The sequence below is a fragment of the Euleptes europaea genome, chromosome 8, assembly GCF_029931775.1.
Source record: "Euleptes europaea isolate rEulEur1 chromosome 8, rEulEur1.hap1, whole genome shotgun sequence".
In the NCBI taxonomy this organism is placed as follows: domain Eukaryota; kingdom Metazoa; phylum Chordata; class Lepidosauria; order Squamata; family Sphaerodactylidae; genus Euleptes; species Euleptes europaea.
Genome location: NC_079319.1, coordinates 16848505 through 16876160, shown reverse-complemented (window position 1 = coordinate 16876160; position 27656 = coordinate 16848505). Strand labels below are relative to the sequence as shown.

The window sequence follows — 27656 nt, the reverse complement described above, 5'->3', positions numbered from 1 at the left end:
TTTTAAAAAAAGAATCATGCTTCTGAAATGCGCCACACGACTATTGAGTAAACTACTTTATAAGTCTTCTCAAGCCTTTTCCTTCTAAAATAGCAACCTGCGACATGTGCCAGGTTTGGGGAAGCTAGACAGAGTTCTGCAAAGGAATGTTGCTGTGGCCGACCGGAAATCAGACTACCCAAGCAGAGACACTAATATTTTTGGTAGGGAATTGCTGCAGAAACAGAGAGGGAATTGAGTTTCTACTTTTTTAAAAAGGGCTTTTAGGTCACAGTGTGTTGATGGGGAAGGGGAAGCAACAGTCATGTCATCTCATGCATTCATGGTCTTGCTACCTGCAGGATGGTGCACAATGTTGTCCCCAACAGGCAAATGAAAAGGTGCCTATACCATTCAATTCAGTTTGGTTTCTGGTTTAGCAAACTGTCTGCCTCCAGTGCATTTAGTAGCCCTTAGCCCCCTCAAAGGACTAACAGTCATCTTAATCTCTTGGATCCTGGCAGAAAACGCAGTCTGGTTTTTGGTCTGCTTCGGGTTCAATTTGAAGAGTGACCGTGTGGAAATTGTAAGCATCGAACAGAACTTCAGTCATTTCTTTCAAAGTCTGCTCCTTGTCTGCAGTATCCACTGTAGGAGGTAAAGAAGCAAAGATTAATGGGTGCCAGGCTCGTTTCCCAGATCAATAGTTTTCATGTGCAACAATGGTTTGAACACTCTTTGTTTGTTCGCCCTGCAAAAACTGGTGGAACGTTAAACCGGTTTTTCAAGGGCAATATCGCTATACCCATATTGCAAAAGACAGCAGAGAAGAGCAAGAATTCAGTAGCACCTTAAAGACTAACAGCATTTCTGGTAGGGTGTGAGCTTTCATGAGTCACAGCTCACTTCTTCAGATGCGGCTAGTATTTGAGTCCAGCTATCCTTAAGTAGAGAAGAGTGAATTCAGACAGTGGCAGTAGCATGTAAACATCAATAGCAGGTAAATGACATTAGCAGTCGTGACTGGCTTAGGTGTGATATGCAGAGGGGTAGTAGGCATGGAGAAATCAGCATTGGTAATGAGACATGAATCTCAGGTCTCTATTCACTCCAGGAGAATGCATTGTCTTGAGCTTCTTTATTAGTTGTAATTCAGCAGGTGTGTGGAGTTGTAAAAGGTAACCTAGAAAGGTAACCTAATTGCTGTGATGAGATTTGGGGTGCCTAGTTCATACACTACAAACCATGACATTATTATTATTATTTATCTACTTCATCTATGTGTGTGAAGTGCCGTCAAGTCGCAGCCGACTTATGGCGAACCCTTTTTGGGGTTTTCATGGCACAAAAAACCCTGCGAGGTAGATTAGGCTGAGAGTGTGTGACTGCCTCCAGGTCACCCAGCTAGCTTCCACAGCAGAGTGAGGATACAAACCCGGGTCTCCCAGATCCTAGCCCAATATTCTAACCACTACACCACACTGGTATACTCAGCAACCCTAGTCAGGAGACTCCCAGAAACAGATCTGGGTACATTGGGACAGTCGGCAGTAGGAGCAAAAATCACCCCTCCTTCTCTAACAGTGGAAGAATCCTTCCGCTGGTGGAAAACAAGGTTTGGATGGAAGCTGGCAACACTGAGGTTTTTTTTTTCTTCCTTAAAAAGGTAAAGGTAAAGGTTCCCTGTGCAAGCACCGGGTCATTCCTGACCCATGGGGTGACGTCACATCCCGACATTTACTAGGCAGACTTTGTTTACTGGGTGGTTTACCAGTGCCTTCCCCAGTCATCTTCCCTTTACCCCCAGCAAGCTGGGTCCTCATTTGACCGACCTCGGAAGGATGGAAGACTGAGTCAACCTTGAGCCGGCTACCTGAAACCAACTTTTGTTGAGATCGAACTCAGGTCGTGAGCTTACCACTCTGTGCCACGGGGCTCTGCGCCCTTTAAAAATAAACAGTGGGCACAGATGAGTAGTGACACCTACTTACGTGAAAAGGGATTTCACAAAAAAGTCATATCAGTGTCAATTCCCTGATTATAGAAATGTACTGACCTGTGACAACGTGAGCAGTTAAAACAGCCTGGTTCATTGTTAGAGACCAAACATGAAGATTGTGGACAGATTTCACTTTGTCCACTGCTAGAATTTGCTCTTTCACCCCGTCATAGCTCAGTCCCTTTGGTGTTCCTGTGGAATAGGGGGCAAACACCTTTTCTTATCATTTAAAATAAGCACTATATGCATTTTGTTAAAGGTTACTCTGGGCCTATGCAATAAGTTCACTTTTCCTCTCGGCTATTTTACATGTTTAGCAAGCCTGACAATCCAATTTGCACATTTTATTCCCCAGCCTCAAAAAAAGGAGGAAAAATCTGAAATATCTAGCTCTCCACAAATATCCATCTCCACATAGAGTGGCCGCTTCATGTTAAATTATGGACCTACATTTGTAGAGCTCCGTATTCTATTTATTTTCTTTTTGAAAATTTACACATAACCTTTCCAGATGATCCAAGTAGTATATACAGTCAAGTCAAATAAAAATATTTCAATAAAACAATGGTACCCATAAGCCCCATATCAATGTGACTGAATAATTAGTAAATTGGTTGCTAGGGAAAAAAATGTTTTACAGCTCTAACAAAATGACATTGGTAAAATTGACTTTGGCAAATAGTTCCAAAATAATACAGCAGTGATGGAAAAGATGTCTGATTCTGCTACCACTATACATATTTGACCAAGGGAAGTTACCATTAGGGTTGCCGACCTCCAGTTATTAGCTGGAGATCTCCTGCTAGTACAACTGATCTCCAGCCGATAGAGATCAGTTCACCTGGAGAAAATGGCCGCTTTGGCAATTGGACTCAATGGCGTTGAAGTCCCTCCCCTCCCCAAACCTCACCCTCCTCAGGCTCTGCCCCAAAAACCTCCAGGTATTTCCCAACCAGGAGCTGGCAACCCTAGTTACCATCAATAGGGCTTGCTGTGCAACTCTTAACTGGTGTGTGGACTTCTATTTCTTCTTGTTGGAATGTTCCTTAATATTGTGTTCAATTGCCTTGGTTATTACAAGAAAAGAAAAGAGGCTTTAGGGATATATCTGCCCTACGCATAAGACATCTCACCTTCCATTAACACCACCAAAATGTCCCGCAAAACGGTGATGGTGGTTCCCACAACAAATACGGAGAACACAAATGTGCAGATCGAGTCAGCCATTTTGTATTCTGGCTAGAAAAAAAAGAGGCAAAGATTGTTAACTGAACAAACTACTCCCTGATACTAGTTCTATTCAATTTTCAAGTAGTTTGATCGAACTCAGGTCATGAGTAGAGCTTGGACTGCAGTACTGCAGCTTAACACTCTGCGCCACGGGGCTCCTATCAAGTATGTTAGTTCCTGACTAAAGCTTTATCTACACTTTAATCAAGTTGTGCTCCTTTGCTGTGTTAATTACTCTGCCAACATTCAGTACTTTTTCCAGCTCTGCCATGTCCTTTTTGAGATACGGTGACCAGAACTGCACATAGTATTCCAAATGAGGCCGCACCATCGATCTGTACAGGAGCATTAATAATATTGGGTGTTTTATTTTTAATTTCTTTCCCAAGGTCATAAGGGTCATGAAAATAGCTGCATCCTGCATTGCTAAGAAGGTGAGCGCACCGAATAAAACTGACCTCAATGAATATGATGAGTGCACTAATTAGCACACTAATGCTCTGAATCAGATCTCCAACAGCATGGACAAAAGCTGCCCTTACACTGGCATTCCCTGAAGCCGGCTTGTTTTGTGATATGTGACAGGTGGCGTGATGACCATCGTGAACTTTTCGATGTCCCGTCTGGTACAACATCAGACTTAATCTGCAAGAATGAAGTTTGTCAACAAGATCACTGACTTTTCAGTTTATTTTTTTCCGACCGGTGGTTATGCATGATTGCAGCATCTGATAACGATTTATGTGTAAGATCGTTAATCCTGTGCTATCCTGTCTCTCCTTCCTCTCCCCGGTTGCTTAGACTGCACAATTACAGGTAGATGCCTATCTACTCTAAAAATGGAACTCTATAAAGCTCCACGTACATTCATGGCAGCGTATCAATGATCCTGTCTTAACAGCGACAGTCATAATGTCTATATTCCAAGGATGATTATTTGTGTAAATCTGACAACCTTCAATCAAGCTTTCACTGGGCATTCCTTTTGCCCCATCTTCTAAGCACAGTTTTCAACCAGACACCTTCTGAGCAGCCTGCTTCTCTGCATCTCCTACCAGTTTTCACATCCAAACGGAATCATTACCCAATAAGCTACAAGTGGCCATGTGTCATTACACAGCCAGAGTGGTATAGTGGTTAGAGCATCAGATCTGACACAGGGAAGCCTAAGTTCAAAACCCTGCTCTGTCATGAACACACAAAGTTGCCTTATACTGAATCAGACCCTTGGTCCATCAAAGTCAGTATTGTCTACTCAGACCGGCAGCAGCTCTCCAGGGTCTCAGGCAGGGGTCTTTCACATCACCTACTTGCCTAGCCCCTTTAACTGGAGATGCTGGGGATTGAACCTGGGACCTTCTGCATGCCAAGCAGATGCTCTACCACTGAGCCACAGCCCCTCTCTGTGAAGCTCACTGGGTGACCATGGGCCTAATCACCCTCACAAGATCATTATGACGATAAAATGGGAAAGGGAGTACCATATATGCCATCCTGAGGTTTCACCCAATCCCCCTCCTTACTATATCCCCCATCCTGCATGGCTTTTCCCCATGCAGGTCCCATGATCTCCAGTTAGGGTTACCAGGTCCCTCTTCGCCATTGGCGGGAGGTTTTTGGGGTGGAGCCTGAGAAGGGTGGGGCTTGGGGATGGACTTCAATGCCATAGACTCCAAAGGCCAAAGTGGCCATTTTCTCCAGGTGAATTGATCTCTATCGGCTGGAGATCAGTTGTAATAGCAGGAGATTGTATCTCCAGTGCATCCATTTTATTAGTCAAAGGGCCCCCCCTCCTCCTTCCCTTTCCACCAGTGAGAAAAAACTGGTTGGATCCAACCCACCGATTACTCAATTTCTTGGCCACATCACTTTCAGTACATTTCCCACTGACCTCCCCATACGCTTAAAATCAACTGCAAGGAAGAGCAGTGTAATTACTGTTTTGTTATGAGATCACTTTCATTTCATAATGCACTGATCTGGAGGTCATGGGAATTGGCTCTGAGTAACTATTCACAGTTGATAAAGCATACACCCATCTGATTCATGGCAGCCTGCCATGTCAGATTACCCTCTTATCCCATTTAGGACAGCTTCATCCCTTCAGGGCTTTGACCTGCCAACATTAGCGCAAAATGGACACTTTTTTTGGGAAAAGGCTGTTGTTGATTGTATATTATCTCAATAGTGCAATATTTAAAGAACAAAAAAGAAAAGGCAACTTACATCATATTGGCTATGACGGCAAAGCCAGACGTGATGAGCATTACTGTGCCTTGAATTTCATAATGTGGATGCAGCAGCCTTAGGACAGCTGAATACGTCAACCCACCAGTCACTGCCCAAATGATAATAATTGACAGGAAGGCGCCGATGATTTCTAGTGGTGCAAATAATTGTTAACAGCTAAAACATAGGCTCATGTTCATGAAAATCCTCTTACTACGTATAACAGTAAAGTCATAAATTATGGTCTTCTGTTTCTCAGAAACATTACAAGATATTTTGAATAGCTGTTTCCTTTGCCTTAGAAAATTGCTCCAGGGGAGTTTTTTTCCAGTTCTCAGTCATATTTATCTTGTCAAAGTATGTTCAGGAGTTAATAGTTAGAAGCTCCTGGGCCAAATTCAGCCCAATGAGCGAAAACTTCTCTCTCCCCCACCACCAACACCCCCTGATAAGTTGCCAAGCTAAAGGCAAAACGGGTGTGGAGAAAGAGGTCCATATGGTAACTTGATTTGTCCACTGGTTACTCTAGTTGGTGGTGATCAAGCCTGGGTTACCCAACCTTTTTGAGCCTAGGGTTGCCAACCTCCAGGTACTAGCTGGAGTTCTCCTGCTATTATAACTGATCTCCAGCTGATAGAGATCAGTTCCCCTGGAGAAAATGGCCGCTTTGGCAGTTGGACTCTATGGCATTTAAGTCCCTCCCCTCCCCAAACCCTGCCCTCCTCAGGCTCCACCCCCTAAATCTCCAGGTATTTCCCAACCCGGACCTGACAACTCTATTTGAGCCTGAGGGCACCTTTTGAATTCTGACAGAAAGTAGTGGGCACAACCACAAAATGGCTGCCACAAGAGGTGGAGTCAATGACAAAATGTCAAGGAGTGAATTCCTGCAAAACTCTAATAGTAACACTTCAGCATTTCAGGCAGAAGTGAGTTTAACAGAATGCCTTTTTAAATGAACATATTATCTTAAAATATATGTTAGCATAGACACAGCTCACCTTCAGTCATTCAGGAAAGATCCTGGTGCTGTAGTGGCAACTGCTGCTGAAGCAACTTTTTAAAAAATCTTCACAGCCAATCAGATTCAACGGCCAATCAAAAACCCTGCTGGGCCAAAGCCCCACTTGCCCCCCCCCACTTTCTTAAAACACTTGGCAGGTGCAAGGAAAGGTGTTGATGGGCACCATGATGCTCCCACACACCACACTGGGAACCCATGCTCTACCTTTATATACCCTTCTCAATGCAGTTCTCCAGGAAAGTGAGTTGCTGACCATTGGACCTCTACTGATCTCAACATTTCATTCACTGCCCTTATCAATAGGAGCTGTTCTTTCTGGTTTTCATGGCATGGTGTTTGGTACCTGCTCTGTGCCATCCGTATGTTAATCTCTTGCTGGGATATTTTGACGTCAGCCAAAGAGAGAAGAGGCTGATCAGGAAACTCATCAAGTCAACCGACATGTGGGCTGCGTCCATCATCACGGCAAGGCTTCCCGCAATTCGGCCACCTAGGGCAAAGACATCTTGGAAGTCACTGAAGCCAAGTCGCACCTATCAAATTATTCATGGGGAAAGTGATACCTATATATCAATATATGTGGCGCCAGAGGAGATAGTTGGGGTGGGACTCAGTGGTAGAGCATCTGCTTGGCATGTAGGTCCCAGGTTCAATCCCCAGCATCTCCAGTTAAAGGGATTAGGCAAGTAGGTGATGTGAAAGACCCCTGCTTCAGACCCTGGAGAGCCGCTGCTGGTCTGAGTAGACAATACTCACTTTGATGGACCAAGGGTCTGATTCAGCTTCATGTGTTCTTGTGACTAGGATGACTCTGTGCCTTCAGGAATATTATCATTATTGCTGGTTTCCCAAGATTAATGTTTTCTATTGGACTTCGGGTGTCATATCTGAAGCCCGTATCCTTTACATCTCTAAGTCTGCATGCATACATACCTTGAAATCAGAACTTACTGTCTTCTTCCTCACTTGAACCCCTCCTTCAAAACCCATTTGACAGGCGTGCTACTTAATATATCAAATTCTAATTCAATACTCTGTTAGGCCTCACACCTACAACTCCACACAGGCTGTATGCTTTTTAAAACAATTCTTTAAAGCATGTCATGAATATTCAGTAATTTGTACAGAAGCTCAAACGCCAATCTCCAGTTTAGCTGTTTGCCTTTTGAGAACTGGGACCTGAATTTTCAACAATTGGCTCAATAGTTTGTTGATCTATTTGTCAACGTTTAACAGGTTATATTGTTCTGACCGGGATAGCTCAGGCTAGCCTGATCTTTAGGGTTGCCAACTGCCAGGTAGTAGCAGGAGATCTCCTGCTAATTCAACTGATCTCCAGCCGATAGAGATCAGATCACCTGGAGAAACTTCCTGTATTCCTACACCTTATTCCTTCCCAGCCATGCAGTACACAGACTCAGTTCTATTCCCCCCCCATTCTTGCTGCATAACTGCTCCGCTCAGCAGGCAATTCTTTAAATAGACAATTAAATTAGTCACAAATCATATACAGCTGTCATAAATAAGCGCTGTGTTTCAATAAAATCCTACCCTTCCGTGTCCATCTAATTAGTTCTTAGTAACGTTAATGGCCACCGACCAGTTTGAATCGACAGCATCTTTGCAGGTGGGCGGTTTTGTGAAAACTCAATGAAAACCAGTTCTGCAGACATTTGCAGCTGTTCAGCATGAACAAAACAGATCAGGTGATCCAGCTCACCTTTGGACATGGTAAATTCACATCAATAAAATTCAATGGGATTCAACAGAAGTGTTAACTTTGGTGCCTGTTTTGGGATCAAATTCGTTAAAATAGCATAAGTGAAGCAAACACATCAGGAACACCAGTGAAACAAAAAGGCTCGCAATTACAACACACAAAAAAGAAGAAGAGTTGGTTTTTATACTCTGCTTTTCTCTACTGCAAGGAGTCTCGAAGCAGCTTACAATCCCCTCCCCTCCCTTTACCCACAACAGGAACCTTGTGAGATAGGTGGGGCTGAGAGAGTCCTGAGAGAACTGTGACTTCATGTGGAGAAACAGGGAATCAAACCCGGTTCTCCAGATTAGAATCCGCTGCTCTATTTGATGCCCCTGGCAGCCCAGAAGCCTCTGCTGTGTGACTCCTTCCTGCATCCACAGACAGGAGATTGGGATGCAGGACCAAGCTGAGACAAGCAGCTCCTGTTGCTCCACTCAACCTGACCTGGCCAGCTGCAATCAGGGCAGACTGGCCATTATAGCCAATGGGATTTCTCCCGGTGGGCCAGTAGCCTCTCCCCTATCTGGGCTGGGCCATCCCAGTCGCAGAAAGGCTGCAGATGCCAGACCTACCTGAGCCCTGTGCAGTGTGGGGAAGCCAGCACTCATCCTGCCCAAGCCCTGCATTGAAAGACTGTGTAGGGACTCAAAGGTAGAGCATCTGCTTGGCATGCAGAAGGTCCCAGGTTCAATCCCCGGCATCTCCAGTTATTTCCCCTCAGCCATAACAGAAGGCCGGTATAGAAAGGTACCACTGGAAGAGCGGTTTTGTCCCTGTGGATCAGGGAGGATTGAGTCGATGGACCATATCATATTGCACTGTAGGTTTTATGAAGCAAGTAGAATGAAGCTTGAAGCAAGTAGAATGAAGCTTATTTCTCCAATAATAAAGCGATGGCATGGAATTACCGATGCTGAAATAAGCCAGAAACTATTATTTGAGACAAACTAGGAGTTTATATTGAATTGTGCTAGATTTTTAGCTATAGCCCTTAAAATTTGCAAAGATAAAGTGGTGACCTAAATGAAAGGCTACCCAGTAAAGATAACTTTATTTAGGTGATTTGTTGGGCTTTATATGTGTGTTTTATATTTATAGTCAGCTTTAAATTTTATTGTGGGGTGTTGTATCCCATCCATTGCATTTGGATGGCGGGTTAGATATACCTGTGTATTAGACTTTTTGCAACTTTGCTGGTTATGTACCGCAGTGGTTCCCAACCTTTTTTTGACCAGGGACCACTAGGACTTTTTTGTTCAGTGCAGGGACCCCAAGGTTCAAAATAAAAATTCCGAGAATTTGAAAATAAACTTTAATCATAACTGTTAGTTAAACATTAAACTTAGAATAATATTTGAATATATTTTTTATAATAGAGAACTTTTAATTGAAAATCAATGTGATTGTTGAGCTTGCATCTTTTTTACAAACTGGGCAATTCTGGGGCTAATACTGTTGCTCAGAGCTACACCAATATCATCACTTGCTTCCAGTCGATTTCTGGTCTTGTTCTTAATTATAAGCAAAGCAGAAAACCTTGTTCGCATAAATAAGTTGTGGAGAAGAGCATAAGATATCGCAAGGCGAATCCCCGAACTGTAGGATATGAAATTGCTTTTTTACACCAGAACTCTTCAAGAGAAACTGATTCAAACGCATCCTTACAGTGCCTATCATTTTGGAATTCAATGAGCTCTTCCTGGATTTCTTCTGCAACCTCTTCAACAGCAATACCAAAAGGATTGCGAATCAGCTTTTGGGTATCTTTTGATTCGGTCTGGTTATATTCCGGGAACTTTACAACTTTGTTTCGCGGACCTTAATTTAGTTCTCGCGGACCCCTGGGGGTCCACGGACCCCCGGTTGGGAACCAGTGATGTACCGAATAAAGACTTGGCTTGGCCTGGCTTGGCATCTCCAGTTAAAGGGGCTAGGCAAGTAGGTGATGTGAAAGACCTCTGCCTGAGACCCTGGAGAGCCGCTGCGGGTCTCAGTAGACAATACTGACTTTGATGGACCACGACTCTGATTCAGTAGAAGGCAGCTTCATGTGTTCAAGATGGTACCTGGCCCACACACAGTAAGGAGAAGGCAGTGGCCAGCCCACTCAAGTTCAGCATGTGAGGAGGCACCTGGACCACCCAAATTCAGTGCAGCCCATGGAAGGAAGTGCCCAGCTGGCTGGGCAGGCTGGCCGATCAGTTCACCTGGAGAAAATGGACACTTTGGCAATTGAACTCTATGGCATTGAAGTCCCTCCCCAAACCCCACTCTCCTCAGGCTCTGCCCCCAAAATCTCCAGGTATTTTCCAACCCAGAGTTAGCAACCCTAACCATTGAGCATCCCTATGCCACAGCCTATGCCTGTCACCATGGCGCTGCCAGAGCTCAGCTTGGCTTGCTCCGGGACACCAGCAGCCCTCCAGGGCAGTAGCCCTTTGGGAATTTTCCTGGCCAATTAAAGGGCAAGTCCACACCCTGCCTGCCCCACTGGGGTAACGCGAGAAGCTCCAGGCCATATGGAAAGTATCTGAGTGGCTCCTCCCCCTGCCACCAACCGAATGTAAAAAGGGGGCATGACATATTGCTAGGGTGGCCAACCTCCAGGTACTACAAAAATAGAACCTCGGTTGTTAAAGCAGCTTACCACCAAACAAAATGAACAACCTGATATTGCTTATGCCAAATGTTTCTTATTCAATCTCACTTAACATTCCTACAATGTAACACTCTCTACAAGAAACTACACAAAATTACAAAGAACTAACCTATGTAAACAGATACAAATTATACATACAACACATACAATTATTGCAGTTCACTATGCATCTCCAAAATCGGAGGAAGCACCCCTGTATATTGTAGGTAATGTCCATGTAAGGTTGCCTTGTATTCTCTCAAGGTAAGTGTCCAAATCAGCGTGCATTATTTGCAGTAATTCCATGTATAGTATTTAACTTTTCTTTTTCTTGTTTCTTTACAGGCTGCCGGTTATTCCTGTTCTGAAGAAACTCTTCCTCAGAAGATAAACATGGATCTCTTCATTTTGAAGCTTCTTTCTATCTTACTGGTGGAACATGTGTATGTTGGAGCTGGAGATCTCTTGCTATTACGACTGATCTCCAGCCGATAGAGATCAGTTCCCCGGGAGGAAATGGCTGCTACGGCGATTGGCATTGAAGTCCCTCCCCTCCCCAAACCATGCCCTCCTCAGGCTCTGCCCTCAAAACCTCCAGGTATTTCCCAACCCGGAGCTGGCAACCCTACATATTGCTCTGTACCTATTTTGTTTGCCCTTAAGAGTGGGAGGGAAGGATGACTTATTCTTCCATTACTTTCAGGAGAAATGCTTCTTGCAGAGCAGTAACTCGCTTGATTGCTTGGTAATGACGCTTCCAGCAAATGGCTTATGCGATTGAGCGTGACTCTTGCTGACTGTTCATTGCTTTGTGTACTAACACACAGCAATGGGAACCGTCATTCACTCCGTGGTCAATCATCCAGGAAAATGCTGTTTAGGCTGATTTTTTTTAAAAAAAGGAATTAAAATATGGGTTCATAATTAGAATGAGTCCCAGAGACCGCTCCCTATACCAGCAATTTAATGGCCAGTTTATCGTAGCTCAAAGGTCTTCAGGCATCGTGGCAGTGACATTTGCTTCTGACGTTGTCACTGCAAAAAATTGGAATGATTTATGAAGCCAAAAAAAAATCGGGAGAGGGGAACCAAGTCTTTTTTATGAGCACATTTCCTGTCCATGGCTATACTTCCCAGGGCTTGTGCATTCACTGAACTGCTTTTTATAGGAGTTTGATAACCATGCGCAAGGAAAGACAGCACCGAGTTCAAAGCGTGCCACATTATCAGAAGGCACATTTATTTTCTGTCTTTCCGTTTATAGCCAGCTTTTCTTGCCACTAAGAGCCCAATGTGCCTGACAACATCATCCTCCCCTCCTGCACTTTACGGTCACAGCAACAACCTTGTGAGATAGCTTAGCTCGAGAGAGAGTGTGTGACCGGTCAAAGGTCATCCAGTGAGCTTCCATGGCAAAATGGGGATTTGAACACGGGTCTCCCAGATCCTAGTCTGATATCCCAACTGCTACATGCCTACACCAGAAATCTAAACTTTTTAAAAATAATTCTCAAAATACAGAAGGAGCTGTGTCAGGTATAAGCAGCATACATTTGCCATGTTGGTATACCCTACTATTTTATGCAAACATTATAAAAGAGACAAGGGCCCTAGAACAAAGGATTTTTACTGGAGTTTGTAAGTGCCACACTATACGGATGACATAAGCAGATTTAGATATTATGGCAATGGTGTCCATTTAATGAACGGGAGCTTGTTTTCAAGTATATTTCTGGGTTGTAAAAATATTCCCTTTAGCTTCTATGGCTGAGCATTTTACACTGTCCAAAAGTGATAATGGGTGACTTACAGTGCTGTCCTGTGTGTGTGTTAAATGCCGTCAAGTTGCTTCCGACTCATGGCGACCCTATGAATAAAAGTCCTCCAAAATGTCCTATCTTTGACAGCCTTGCTCAGATCTTGCAAATTGAAGGCTGTGGCTTCCTTTATTGAGTCAATCCACCTCTTGTTGGGTCTTCCTCTTTTCCTGCTGCCCTCAACTTTTCCTAGCATGACTGTCTTTTCCAGTGACTCTTGTTGTCTCATGACATGACCAAAATACGATAGCCTCAGTTTAGTCTAGTGCTGTCCTAGGCAAAGTTAAACCCTTCTAAACCCATTTAAAGTCAATGGGCTTAGAGGGGTATAACTTTGTTTAGGATTGCACTACTAAAGCAGGGGAGGCCAGTTCCTTAACCCTGGATGATGAATCTTCCCCCTGCCATGCTGTGTAGGGCTTGGACTCTCCCAGACATGACAGTATTGCTCCTCCCTCCTGCATGCAAATTGGACAAGGAGGGTCAGGCGTAGGGTTGCCAGGTCCCTCTTCGCCACTGGTGGGAGGTTTTGGGGGCGGATCCTGAGGAGGGTGGGGTTTGGGGAAGGGAGGGACTTCAATGACATAGAGTCCAATTGCTAAAGCGGCCATTTTCTCCCAGTGAACTGATCTCTATCAGCTGAATATCAGTTGTAATAGCGGGAGATCTCCAGCTAGTACCTGGAGGTTAGCAAAAAGAGGGGTTTTGATATAACAAGCACACAAGCCACAAGTAATAAGAACTAGCAATGTCTGAGTCAATTTGAATTATATTGTATAAGCAACCTATAACATCACAAACCATGCATCAAAAACATATTACAGAATATGCTTGATTAACAACTTACAATTGTTTTCGCAGCATATAAGATATGCAAAAGTATTAAGCCAGAAATAATCAACAAACAGTGGCAAGTCCCAAGAGAAAAAAAGTGCTGTGCAAGGTATGCGCAATGAAGACTTTGAAGGTGAGTCAACGTTGTATTGGCATCTCAAGGTAGCGTGTCCCTAGAGGAAGAGCGCTGTGCAAGGCATGCACACTAGAACTTAGAGGCTAACACCGCTGAAAAGCTTGTAAACAAAGCAAAATACATTCTGTTGGATGGAAATAAGGTGGAAAACAAATTGTAAATACCGTCCTTGAAAAGTACCCGAAGGGTAAAGACTTGTAGAAGGCAGTAGTTTGCTCAAATCAGGATCGGTAATCTGAGCTGGTTTCCAGCCGTAAATACGGCAGCTGTAGACACAGTATGTGGCTGTACCGGTAAAAAACTTGTTTCGGTTAGTTCCTTCTTCAGAACATTAAATTACATACATAGTCCTGTGTTGTTCAGTTATTTACAACTGTGTAAATAACAGTTGTAAATAACTTGTTCAGTTATTTTCAGGCTACGGCACCATGCTGGCAAATCTGGTAGAAAAGTTTATCACTTTTGTTGAATAAATTAAACTTTATTTTATTTTATTTTTTGAATAGATTTTTAATTAATTGATACTGTGCTGAATGTTATTGTTATCTTCCTTAGAGAGTCATGCAAAACAACGATTTTGAATAATGCTTATTATGGGGTAGGGTAGAGGGCACGGGGTGAGTTCATGGAACCAAGGGGGCGATGGCCCAAAAAAGTTTGGGAACCACTGAAGGTGTGATCTCACCTATGACTTCTGCAACCATGAAGATGAAGCACATCGCAGACGCCATGTAGAGCTTGCGGTTGGCCTGCTGCCGCTCCCTCTTCCTGCTCTCTTGGGTTGCCGTGTGGTCATGGCAGTGGTGCGAAGAAGAAGACCCAGAAACCACCAGTTCCTTGCTGTGGTTCTCTTTGCTTGCATTATTCTGCAGTAGACGTGTGCTACATGTGGGAGAGGAACAGAACGTTTATTTTTAGATAGATTTATGCATTGCCCGCACTAACAAACTCACTCTGCGCGGCCCAATTTGGGATGCCCAGCGAACTGCTTGTCTAAGAGGTCTGCTTACCCACCTCTGGTTTCACAGATTTCACCAGACATTGACCACTTATTTTCATGCTGCAGTCATAAGGACTAGAAGCATAATGGTTAAAAACAAAGTAAGGAAATAAAGTTGAGATCTTTAGGATGCTGAATGTATGTCAGATACAAAGCTAAAGTGAAAATGAATTTGGATTTAAAAAAAATCAAGTCAAATCTCCATGCTCAAATTGCTCTTGCAATTTTTAAAAACAAATATTCTCCGTGACTGAATTTTTACAAAAATCTCAATTAGGGATGCTGTTAGTATTTAGGAGCCCCATGGCACAGAGTGGTAAGCTGCAGTACTGCAGTCCAAGCTCTGCTCATGACCTGAGTTCGATCCTTACGGAAGTCGGTTTCAAGTAGCCGGCTCAAGGTTGACTCAGCCTTCCATCGTTCCAAGGTCGATCAAATGAGTACCCAGCTTGCTGGTGGTAAAGGGAAGATGACTGGGGAAGGCAATGGGAAACCACCCCATAAATAAAGCCACACTCTTCTCTCCTCTGTTCTATCCTCACAGCAATAACCCTGTGAAGTAGATCAGGCTAAAAGACAGCATCTGGCCCAAAGTCAGTAAGCTTCCATGGCGGAATCAGACCTGGGTTTCCCAGATCCTAGTCCAACCACTACACCACACTGGCTTGGTTAGGTTGATGGACAACCCTGCTTTGCTGTACCTTTGGTCCAGTGGTAGACACAGACAAGCTACTGACCTTGTAGAAGACAGAGCCAAGATGCAGGATGATCTTGACAGGCTGGAGAAGTGGGCTAGAACTAATAAAATGCACTTCAACAAAGACAAATGTAAAGTTCTGCATTTAGGTAGGAAAAATCAAATGCATAATTATAGGATGGGGGAGATTTGTCTGAGCAGTAGTGTGTGTGAAAAGGATCTTGGGGTCTTAGTAGACCGAACACTGAACATGAGTCAGCAGTGTGATGCGGTAGCTAAAAAGGCAAATATGGTCTTGTGCTGCATCAACAGAAGTATAGTGTCCAGATCACGTGAAGTGATGGTATCGCTTTGCTCTGGTTAGACCTCACCTAGAGTACTGTGTTCAGTTTTGGGCACCACAATTTAAGAAAGATGTAGACAAGCTGGAACGTGTCCAGAGGAGGGCAACAAAGATGGAGAGGGGTCTGGAGACCAAGTCCTATGAGGAAAGGTTGAAGGAGCTGGGTATGTTTAGCCTGAAGAGGAGAAGACTGAGAGGGGATATGAAAACCAACTCTATGATTCTATTATTCTATGACCTGTCCAGTATGGTGGAGCTAGGCTTGCCAGCTCTGGGTTGGGAAATACCTGGAGATTTGGGTGGTGGAGGTTGAGGAAGGTGGGGTTTGTGGAGGGGAGGGACCTCAGCGTGGTATAATGCCGTAGTGTCCACCCTCCAAAGCAGTGTTTTTTTTCCAGAGGAACTGATCTTGATCATCTGGAGATCAAGGTCTTTTATGAATTGCCATTTCACTCACCGTCACCCTTCCGGTGACTTTGGGACTTTGTGTGGATTACGCATGCTGTTTCCAACCATCAGAGGTCGCCTCGCTCTCCCCTAGCATTTCCCAGTTTTATCTCAAATTTGAAAACGCGGGCAAAACACGGGGAAACGCAGGGGGAGAATGAGGAGACCTCTGATGGTCGGAAACGGCATGCATAATCAACACAAAGACCCGAAGTCATCGGAGGGGTGACAGCAAATGAAACAGCCATGCATAAAAGACCCAAGTGTAATAGCAGGATATCTCCAGGTCCCACCTGGAGGTTGGCATCCCTAGGTGAAGCCCTGTGCTTTGGAGCTTCCTAACATGCTAAACAAGGGGTAGCTCAGAGCAAGTGCCTGGCTGGTTTTGATTTGTACGTGATTCCCTGGCTGGTATTCCAGGGAGCAGGGGGTCTATGTACAATCTTAAGACTTCATTCAGGGCTCATTCCCACATTTTACAGATGGCCACTATGCACATTTATGAGTTACAAATATACACTTACACTATGAGCAAACCCATCTTTCTGGAATATTATGCGGAGGCAAACACATTACAATTTTACAGGTAGCATAAATAATATTTTGAATGCCTCTGAAGAAAAGATGCAAAAGTTTACACTTTCCTAGGGTATAGAAACCTGTTAGAAAATGCCCTTTACGCCAGGGCCTACACCCCAATATTTTAAAGTTTGGGCTTGCAAAAAAAAACCCAAAAAACCACAATTGGTTTGAAAAATATTTTTCCCTGTTGGCAGAAGACAGGCAGGAAAAGAAAAGTTGATGGCTCCCAAGTATCGTCCATCCTGTCAACTGTTCTGATGAGTACTCAGCCATCAAAACTTTATAAATGCAAATTGCTCTCCCAGTGGAAGGCCATGAAATAGTCGCTCACACCTTAGGGGGAATCTGAAACTTAAAAGGTGACAGAGACTTGGGATGCAGGAGGCTAGAGTGTACATCCTGAAGACATCAGGAAGGGAATATATGACCCATGGTGTGAGTGGGGGCTGAGTCAACCTTGAGCCGGCTACTTGAAACTGACATCTGTCAGGATCAAACTCAGGTCGTGAGCAGAGCTTTGACTGAAGTACCACAGCTTACTACTCTGCGCCATAGGGCTCCATGCTACAATATGCATTCAGAAACATGAAACCGGCTTACAATCACCTTCCCTTCCCCTCCCCACAACAAACACCCTGTGAGGTAAGTGAGGCTGAAAGAGTGTGACTGGTCCAAGGTCACCCAGCTGGCTTCATGTATAGGAGTGTGGAAACAAATCCAGTTCACTAGATTAGTGTCCACCACTCCAAACCACCGCTCTTAACCGCTACACCATGACGGCAGGCACAAGGCAGGAAGGAGAGATCACCGAGGGAACACTAGGGCTGTCAATTCGGTTCGGTCCGAACTGAAAATCAACCGAATTTCCCCTGATTCGTTGCTTTTCTGTTCGGACGGATCCGAACTCGAAACTGGTGGGCAACCGGGGGGGGGGGCGAATTCAGCGAGTTCGGGAGTTCGCGAATAAATTCGGCCAATTCGGCCGTCAGTAAGCAGCATAACCGTCAGTAAGCAGCATTCTCCTCCCCCGGCCAATCGGTGGGCAAGCTGGGTCTTCTTCTGGCCAGTCAGGATTGAGTACTGGAGGAATCAGCTGATGTGCGGCCCGGCCAGGGAGAGAGAGAGAGAGAGAGAGCGAAATCCTCGTGTGTGTGTGGGGGGTGCTTGTGCACATTCGCTCCTTTCTGTGGCTGCAGGGGGCGCATTTGTTGGGGTGCACACACAAAACTTTCACTGGAACTTCAGATGAAGCTTCTTAAGGTACCCCCCAAGTTTTGTAAACATTGGGTCAAGGGGTCCCGAGATATGGGCTCCCCCCTTTTTCTTTCCATGGCTGCAGGGGGCGCATTTTTGGGGGTACAAATCCCAAACTTTGAGCGGAGTTTCAGACCAGTATTCTTAAGATACCCCCCAAGTTTTGTAAACATTGGGTTAGGGGGTCTCGAGATATGGGTTCTCCCCCTTTTCCCTCCCCCCTTTTCCATTTATGTGGCTGCAGGGGGCGCTTTTTTGGGGATATAGCCCCCAAACGTTTATCATAGCTTCAGTGAATTATTCTTAAGATACTACCCAAGTTTTGTAAAGATGGGTTCAGTGGGGGCAGAAATATCGCCTCCCCCCCTTTTCTCTTTCCATGGCTGCAGGGGGCGCATTTTTGGGGGTGCAGACACAAAACTTTCACTGGAACTTTAGATTAAGCTTCTTAAGGAACCCCCCAAGTTTTGTGAACATTGGGTCAGGGGGTTCCCAAGATATGGGCTTTCCCCTTTCCCCTTTCCCCTATTGGGATGAATAGGGCAGCCGATCCGATCCTGTGTGCATCTCTCCAGAGCAAAACGTTCCCTGCCTAATTGGAATCATCTTGGATTACAGCCCGTCCGGATGGAACAGAAGACAGCCACAGTAAGACCCCTTTGGGGGCTTTAATCTATAATTTTTCTCCTGTGTATGTGTGTGTGTGTGGGGGAAAGCAGAGTCTGTGTGTGTGTGGGGAGGGAGCAGTTTCTGTGGGTGGGGGGGAAGCCAAAGGGGGCTGTCGTCAGTTCTGCCTGGGGTGTGTGTTCCTCGCCTTCCTGGGAGTCCCGGGAAGACAGGCGAGGGGTCTTTAAACCCCTCTGCTTTGCCTGTCCAGGCAGAGCAGAGGAGCTTGCCAACCTCCCGCTCGCCTTCCTGGGAGTCCCGGGAAGACAGGCGAGGGATCTGCAGTGGATCGCCTGCCCTTCCCCCCCTCCAATCCCCCCTCCAATCTCCCGAGCGATCCTGCCGCCTGCGGGGGCCACAGAAGCCACGGCCCTCCGTTTGCAAGATCTGAGCAGGGCTGTCAAAGATGGGACATTTTGGAGGACTTTCATTCATGGAAGGTTTTGCATCAGAGTTGCCACTCTTTAGATGCACTTTTCCCCCCATCCATATTCTCCAAACTCAACAATAAGCCGCCGTGCAGAGTTTTGAGAATTCAGATGGGGAAAATGTGCATCTAGAGAGTGACAACTCCAATGCAAACCTTTCCATGAATAAATGGCCATAGGGTCGCCATGAGTCGGAAGCAACTTGACGGCACTTAACACACACATGCAAACAATGAGCAGGCGAGTGCGGCGGGGTGGGAATTTCTCCTTTTGCATCAGGACAGTGAATAGTCATTTTAAAGGTGTTTGGTTTGTTGCTCTGTGTGTGCGGGCTGTGATTTCTGGCCTGTGCTACTGTTCCCAAGTTTGGCTTTCTAATTCCTGCTGTGGCCTGGAGTTGGCATAGGCTTTTACTGACTGAGTCTCTGTTAAGCTTGGCCTGGTTTGGGGCTCTTTATGTTAAATTTGATGTTTGGGTTGTTGCTCTGTGTGTGTACGCTGTGATTTCTGGTTGGGGGGGATTACCTGTTCTGATTGGGGTGGGCTTGCCTTTGTGGGAGTGTTATTCCTGCTGTTTTTTGTGGTTGCCAACTTTGGCTGGAGTTAAGTGGGTCAGTGTGAGTCTCTGCCCGCGGGGGGGGGGGGGATCCAGTGTACTTTGGTTGAAGTTAGCTTGGGTTCCTAGAGTGTTGCGCCGCCTCACCTGTGTGATTCCTGCTTGCAGGGGAGATCCATCTGCTTTAAGGTAGCTGCCTTGTTTGTGAATTGTGATGTTGGTGGTTAACTTTGTTTAAGGGTGCACTAGTTATTAGGTAGAGTAGCACCCAGGCTTGGGTGAGGGAGGTAAATCTCTTGGTCATTTAAGCAGGGGAGGTTTTGCCTTGGATTTGCCACTCTCCAGATGCACATTTTCCCAGCCAGATTCTCCAAACTCTGCATGGGGGCTTATTGTTGAGTTTTGAGAATTTGGCTGGGGGGAATGTGCATCTAGAGAGTGGCAAATCCAAGGCAAAACCTCTCTGACCCTGGAGATTATAGATATGCATCATGACTAGTATTCACTTTGACTAGTAGCCATGGATAGCCCTAAGCCCTAAGCCAAAAGTTTTGCATTGGTTTTTATGGAGAAGGGGGCAAGCCCCCTTCCAGCCCCCCCAATCCTCACCAAACACGGGGATTCTGGCAAGAAGAGTCCCCCCAAGCTACCCTAAAAGTTTGGGACCACCACCTCAAAAAATGCCCCCCCCCCAGAGCCGTGGGAAAAACCTCCCTATGCCTGCCTATGCTGGGAGATTTCTCATTAACCTACTTCCCATGAGGGGTTAACACTTTGGGCGTCTGTGGTTAACCGCAGAGGAAACAAGCTTAATGAGAAATCTCTCAGCACCAGCAGGCATAGGGAGGTTTTTCCCACGGCTCTGGAGGGGGCATTTTTTGAGGTGGTGGTCCCAAACTTTTAGGGTAGCTTGGGGGGACTCTTCTTGCCAGAACCCCCAAGTTTGGTGAGAATTGGGTCAGGGGGTCCGGAGTTATGGGGCCCAAAAGGGGTCCCCCCCCCGCCCATTGCATGAATAGCAGCCGGCTTCTGTTCTTTCTTTCCTTTGGGTGGATGGGGGGGACCCCTTCCGGGCCCCATAACTCCGGACCCCCTGGTCCAATCTTAACCACACTTGGGGGTTCTGGCAAGGAGGGTCCCTCCAAGCTCCACTGAAATTTTGGGACCTCCACCTTAAAAAATGCCCCCCCCCCGAGCCGCGGAAAGGCGCGATTGTGTTTTTAATGGCTTTATTTGGCCGAATTTTTTCCCGAACTTTGAATTCCGGCCGAATTGAACGGATCCGAAGTGGGGGAGTTCAGACTTCGGCACGTACCGAACCCACAAGGGCCAAATTCGGCCGAATCCGAACTGTACCGAATTTTTTTTTTTGACAGCCCTAGGGAACACCAGACAAGACAAAGAAGTCTCAACCTGCTAGTGGAATACAGCAACCGAAGGGGAGAGGCATCACTCTCTCGGGAAAAAGTTCCAGAGATCTGATGCCATGACCAAGAAAGCCCTCTCCAGGTTTCCACCTCCCTAATTTCAGAAGGTGGAGCTACCTGAAGCATGGCCTCAGAAGACGACAGTAGCGGTTGGTTAGGCTTGTAAGGGAATAGGTGGTCCTTCAGGTAGGTTGGTGCCAAGCCATTCAGGGCTTTAAAAGTCAACACCAGCACCTTGAATTGTACCCAGAAGCAAATCAGGAGCCAGCATAGGTGGGCCAAGACTGGAGCAACGTGGTGCCTACAACCCAGCCCAAAATCTCTGGATGACCTCACCTAATAATTTCATGTACATGTTGACAAGCATAGGGGCCAAGATGGAGCCCTGTGGGACCCCACGGGGCAAAGGCCAAGGGGATGAACAGCAGTCCCCCGGCACCACCTTCTGGAATCTACCCTCCAAGCAGGACTGGAACCAGCACAAAATGACCCCCCCCCCCCAGTCCCAGCCCAGAAACGTAGTCCAGAAGGATATCATAACTGATAATATCGAAAGCCACTGAAAAATGCAGGAGAACGAACAGAGCAGCACTGAGTCTTGGCATTCATACCAGTTAACTGTCATGACTTCCTCCAAAGAATCCTGGGAGCCGTAGTACTGATAATTCTATAACATAACAAAGACACCTGGGAGCTGTAGTAAATGAGAATTCTATACACCGACAAAGAACTCTAGGAGTTGTACCCCCTCTGCCCCAACAGAACTAAAATTCCTGGGTTTTCCTATAGGGAAGGAGTTGTAATTACACTAGTTTGTGGTACCTGACCTGGATGGCCCAGGCTAGCCTGATCTCGTCAGATCTCAGAAGCTAAGCAGGGTCGGCCCTGGTTAGTCTTTGGATGGGCGCCCACCAAGGAAGACCAGGGTTGCTCTGCAGAGGAAGGCCCTGGCAACCCACCTCTGTTAGTCTCTTGCCGTGAAAACCCCAAAAGGGGTCGCCATAAGTCGGCTGCGACTTGAAGGCACTTTACACACACACACATGGTACGTACATATCAAGTCACACAGCCAACTTATGCTAACCCCAGCAATGGGCTTTCATGACAAGTAAGAAGCAGAAGTGGTTTGCCATTGCCTTCCTCTGCAGTCTTTCTTGGTGCCCCCCATCCAAGTACCAACTAAGGGTTGCCAGCTTTGGGTTGGGAAATACCTGGAGATTTTGGGGGTGGAGCCTGAGGAGGGCAGGGTTAGGAGAGGGGATGGGCTTCAATGGCATAGAGTCCAATTGCCAAAGCAGCCATTTTCTCCAGGGGAACTGGATTTCTATCACCTGGAGATCAGTTGTAATCTAGGACGATCTCCAGCCACCACCTGGAGGTTGGCAACCCTAGTACCAACCCTGCTTAGCTTCCGAGATCTGACAAGATTAGGCTATACCCTGCCACCTTCTCTCTCTAAGTCTATGGTAAGGTAAAGGTCCCCTGTGCAAACACCGGGTCATTCCTGACCCATGGGGTGACGTCACATCCCGACATTTACAAGGCAGACTTTATTTACGGGGTGGTTTGCCAGTGCCTTCCCCAGTCATCTTCCCTTTACCCCCAGCAAACTGGGTCCTCATTTGACCGACCTCGGAAGGATGGAAGGCTGAGTCAACCTTGAGTCAGCTACCTGAAACTGACTTCCGTCGGGATCGAACTCAGGTCTTGAGCAGAGCTTGGACTGCAGTACTGCAGCTTACCACTCTGTGCCACGGGGCTCCTAAGTCTATGGTAGACGTGCCCAAAGGCTTTAAGGACCTAGCTGTTAGTTTAGTTCTACACCATTTATTTACTAGCCTGCTATCTTAGCGAGTTTTACAAATCACTGTGCGGTGCAGCCTCAAATCAATCATGTGCCAATAATGTTCTCCAAAATCCCATTACAATTAATCAGGTTTCCTGGCCTGTCATAAATTTGCTAAGCACATAACTTGAAGGCACCCCTGTCAGCTCTTGATTGGGTCGATGAGCCATTGATATTCCAATAGTGTAACTCAGATGGAAGTACATAAAATACATCAATCTGAAGTGAGACATTTCAGGGTTTGTGTCAATATCCCTTAGATGTGACTATGATAAACCACCCAGACAAATATAAATTTTTATGACAAATGTACAGAAGTGTTCGCACATGTATAGATTTACAGAATGATTTTATGAATGATACCTGGAACGTTTCTTTCTTACTGCTTTAAGGGTGGCCTGCTGGAATCAGGAATAGTTTTATTTTCCTTGTTGTGGTTCATTTCCCGTCATACTAAACAAATGTCACACCTGTTTTCTGCAGATAGCACCTACTACTACAGAACCTTCTTAGGCTGCATCAACAGAAGTATAGTGTCCAGATCACGTGAAGTGATGGTATCGCTTTACTTTGCTCTGGTTAGACCTCACCTAGAGTATTGTGTTCAGTTTTGGGCACCACAATTTCAGAAAGATGTAGACAAGCTGGAACATGTCCAGAGGAGGACAACAAAGATGGTGAGGGGTCTGGAGACCAAGTCCTATGAGGAAAGGTTGAAGGAGCTGGGTATGTTTAGCCTGAAGAGGAGAAGACTGAGAGGGGATATGATAACCATCTTCAAGTACTTGAAGGGCTGTCACATAGAGGAGGGTGCCGAGTTGTTTTCTGTTGCCCCAGAAGGGCAGACCAGAATCAAAGGGTTAAAATTAAATCAGAAGAGTTTCCATCTAGACGTTAGGAAGAATTTTCTAACAGTTAGAGCAGTTCCTCAGTGGAACAGGCGTCCTCGGGAGGTGGTAAGTGCTCCTTCCCTGGAGGTTTTTAATTAGAGGCTAGATGGCCATCTGTCAGCAATGCTGATTCTATGACCTTAGGCAGATGATGAGAGGGAGGGCATCTTGGTCATCTTCTGGGCATGGAGTAGGGATCAATGGGGGGGGGGAGGTAGTTGTGAAATTCCTGCATTGTGCAGGGGGTTGGACTAGATGACCCTGGTGGTCCCTTCCAACTCTATGATTCTATGAACCAGTGTGCTATAATGGTTAGAGTATTAGACCAGAACCAGAGAGACCCAAGTTCAAATCTGTCCTTACCGTGAAACTTGTTCAGTCACTTTTTCAGCCTAGCCTACCTCAGAGCCAGCATGGTATAGTGATTAAGAGCGGCAGACTATAATCTGGAGAACCGGGTTCGATTCCCCACTCCTTCACATGAAGCCTGCTGGGTGACCTTGGGCCAGTCACGGTTATCTCTGAACTGTCAGCCCATGCAGAAGCAGGAATGGCAAACCACCTCTGAACGTCTCTTGCCTTGAAAACCCTACAGGGTTGCCATAAGTCATCTGTGATACACACAACTTACCTCAGAAGGTTGTTGTGAGGATAAAATGGACGAAAGGAGAAATATGGTTTGTATCCCACCACAAATCTCTGCAGATAGAAGAATTTCTGTCTACAGAGTGTGACTTCTCTGCATCCTGCTGTAGTCCAAAATGCCCCCAAAATGTTGGGGGACAGGGAAACCCCAGAAACTGCAGGAAGAGGGAAGCACTGACGCTATGTTTGAGACCTCCAGAGTGTCAGACTAGGATATGGGAGACCCCAGGTTCAAATCCCCAATGTACGATGGAAACTCACTGAGTGACCATGGAACAGTCACACATTCTTGTAAGCCGCTTAGAGTCCCCACTGGGGAAAAGGTGGAATACAAATTAAGTGAGTAAATAAACAGATAAAGGAAATGTTTCTCAAGTGATAGAGTGAATGCTTTGCATGCAGAAGATCCCAGGCACCTTCTATGAAGAAGACCTTGGGTAGCAGCACTTGGAAAGTGATCGTGGAGAACAACTGCTGGTTAGAACACGTAAAGAGGTGCGAAATGAGCCAGTGTTCCACCTCCGTTCATGTGTTCGCAGCAGAATGAAACATGTCTTATCAATAGGGTTGCCAACCTCCAGGTACTAGCTGGAGATCTCCTGCTATTACAACTGAACTCCAGCCAATAGAGATCAGTTCACCGGGAGAAAATGGCCATTTCGGCAATTGGACTCTACAGCATTGAAACCCCTCCCCTCCCCAAACCCCGCCCTCCTCAGGCTCCACCCCAAAAACCTCCAGCCGGGGGCGAAGAGGGACCTGGCAACCCTACTTGGTATCAAATCAGTTTGGTGTCATGGTTAGAGTGTCGGGCTGGGGCCCCAGGAGACCTGGATTCCAGCCCCCACTTTGCCATGGAAGCTTGCTGGGCGACCTTCACCTACCTCACAGGGCTGTAGTGAGGATGGAATGGGGAAAGGAAAACTGGGTGTGCTGCCCTGAGCTTCTAGGATCGATGGTGGTGTGAAGATGCAGTCGGTAGGTATGGACTGCTTGACAGTTATTTTAGATCTGATAGCTAAATCCAACGGATGCATTTGCAAGCCATTCTGATATCTTTTTTTAAAAAAAAAACAAGTTTGCATTCTCCGCTTCTGTAAATCAAATGCGAGGGCAGGGGAATCTACATTCCCTGGGACATACATTTGATTTTCAGAATTTCCATCTTCTGCTTCAGATGCTTCAGATTAGCAACATTCGCAAGTGATGCAAAAGGCATTTTCAAGATAATTCCTGATAATACCATCGATCTTAACTAGGCTTGCCTGGGAGTAAGCCCTGCTAAATGCAGTGAGGCTTACTTCCAAATAAGCACACGCGGCATGGCACCTCAGCGACCTGATATCAATGCATATTTACTCAGAAATAAGTCCCATAGAGCATATGGGCTGGCAGCCCCTTTTAAAGCATTTAATGAGAAATATTTGGGAAAAGGAAGCCAAGATAGTATCTTTTCAGCTGTATTCTTGGACTTGTTTATCCCATACTCATGGGGACCGCTCCGAAGAACCAAAGCTTACAGATGTCATAGAATGATTTGAACGCAGCCCTCAGAATTGCCCGTTTCATTGCTCTGCCAAATACAAAGTGGCATGAAAGAGTTGCCCGGTGGTTACCTGCTCATTGCTAAGGAGTACTTCTTGTTGTCTCTGTCACTCACGAGGCAGGTTCTTTCAAGACCCTCCATGGACGTCATGATGGTCTTTATCTCAAATGACGATGCTGCCACTTTTTGGACCTTGATGAGGAGTTAACGTTTCTCTTGCACTCGAAGACAAATCACCGCCGCTGTTTCCAAAGCAAAATCTGTTACGAATCTTCTCGGGAGACCCAGGTCGCTTGGGCTTAAGGGTCTCCTCATTTCCAACAGCCCCCAGGAAGCACAATGGACTTTCCCCATATAACATGAGGAGCCAGGCACTTGAGATTTGCTGGCTCAGCCTCTCGGGCATGCTCAAATACATGGAAAAGGTAATGAGTCCATCAGGGAAGCCGTGTTAGTCTGTGGCAGCTGAATGCAACAAGAATCCAGTGGCACCATAGAAACTACCAGCTAATGCTGTTTATTGTTAACCTATGGTGGCATAAATTCTGTAAGGTGCCACTGGATTCCTGTTCATATTATACATGCAAAAGGTGATTAAAACAGCCCCATTTCTCTTTGAAGCAGCCGTTCACCTCTCTAAATCCACTGCCTGGATTCCTTGACCGTGACATTAAAAGAAAATCTGTTTAATCCTATGTGAAGTTGCTTAATAGAGTTCTTTCATGCTCTGATCTGAAGAATCGGGTTTGATTCCCCACTCTTCCACATGAGTAGCGGAGGCTACTCTGATGAACTGGATTTGTTTCCCCACTCCTACACTTGAAGCCAGCTGGGTGACCTTGAGCTAGTCACACTCTCTCAGCCCCATCTACCTCACACGGTGTCTGTTTTGGGGGTGGGGGTGGGAAGGTGATTGTAAGCCGGTTTGATCCTTCCTTAAGCGGTAGGGAAAGTCAGCATACAAAAACCAACTCTTCTTTTGGATTTGAAGACATGATTGTTATTGTTGTTGTTAACAAAAGAGGAAGAGAGACTCAAATGTATCTTCAGCATGGGTAAAAATAATCACTATTGTTTAAAGAAAACTCTGTTGGGTCATTTTCTAGAGAGGCACAAACCACATCTGCTGTGATAATCACCAGAATCTATTATGTACTATGAACATAAAAGAGGCCATACTGAGTCAGATCAAAAACAGTTCCAACAGAGGTCTTTTATGCTGATTAGGTGTTGATTATGCGTGCCATCTGCAACCGTCATAGGTCGCCTCGCTCTCCCCCTGCGTTTCCCGTGTTTTCCCCGTATTTTCAAATTTGATATAAAACAGGTCTCTGAAAACGCAGGCAAAACACGGGGAAAGGCAAGGGGAGAGCTAGGTGACCTCTGACAGTCGGAAATGGCATGTATAATCAAGACAAAGACCCAAAGTCATCAGAGGGATAACAGTGAAACAGCCATGCATAAAAGACCAGAGTCAGCCGGGTATGCCAGAGCAAAGGTGAGGGCTACCCCTTCTTGTATCCCCAGCTCTTGAAATTCAGAGATATATGACAGTCGATGTGGAGTATTGGTTAGAGCAGGGGTGTCAAACATAAGGCCCATGGGCCGGATCCGGTCCCTTGAGACCCCTCATCCAGCCCGTGAGCCAGCCGAGGCAGCCACCCCCTCCAGTCCCGATTTG

At 45.9% G+C, this 27656-nt stretch overlaps 1 protein-coding gene across 1 annotated transcript; it reads right to left on the bottom strand.

Moving 5' to 3' along the window:
• Positions 1-481: 481 nt before the first annotated feature.
• SLC30A8 (solute carrier family 30 member 8) lies at positions 482-26125 on the bottom strand. Its single transcript, XM_056854686.1, has 8 exons — positions 26046-26125; positions 14334-14530; positions 6805-6951; positions 5435-5588; positions 3667-3853; positions 3112-3217; positions 2036-2170; positions 482-627 (listed from the first exon to the last, which is right to left on the bottom strand). Exons 1-8 carry the CDS (start codon positions 26123-26125, stop codon positions 482-484), a joined length of 1152 nt encoding a protein of 383 aa, XP_056710664.1.
• Between the last annotated feature and the right edge of the window lie 1531 nt (positions 26126-27656).

Excerpts from the sequence above, each read along its gene's own strand:
- SLC30A8 (XM_056854686.1), bottom strand. The coding sequence starts at position 26,125 with ATGACGTCCATGGAGGGTCTTGAAAGAACCTGCCTCGTGAGTGACAGA. Across the intron at positions 3,218-3,666 it reads CACTCATCATATTCATTGAG|CCAGAATACAAAATGGCTGA; the intron begins GTCAGTTTTATT and ends TTTTTTTTCTAG. Across the intron at positions 628-2,035 it reads AACTGCTCACGTTGTCACAG|TGGATACTGCAGACAAGGAG; the intron begins GTCAGTACATTT and ends TACCTCCTACAG.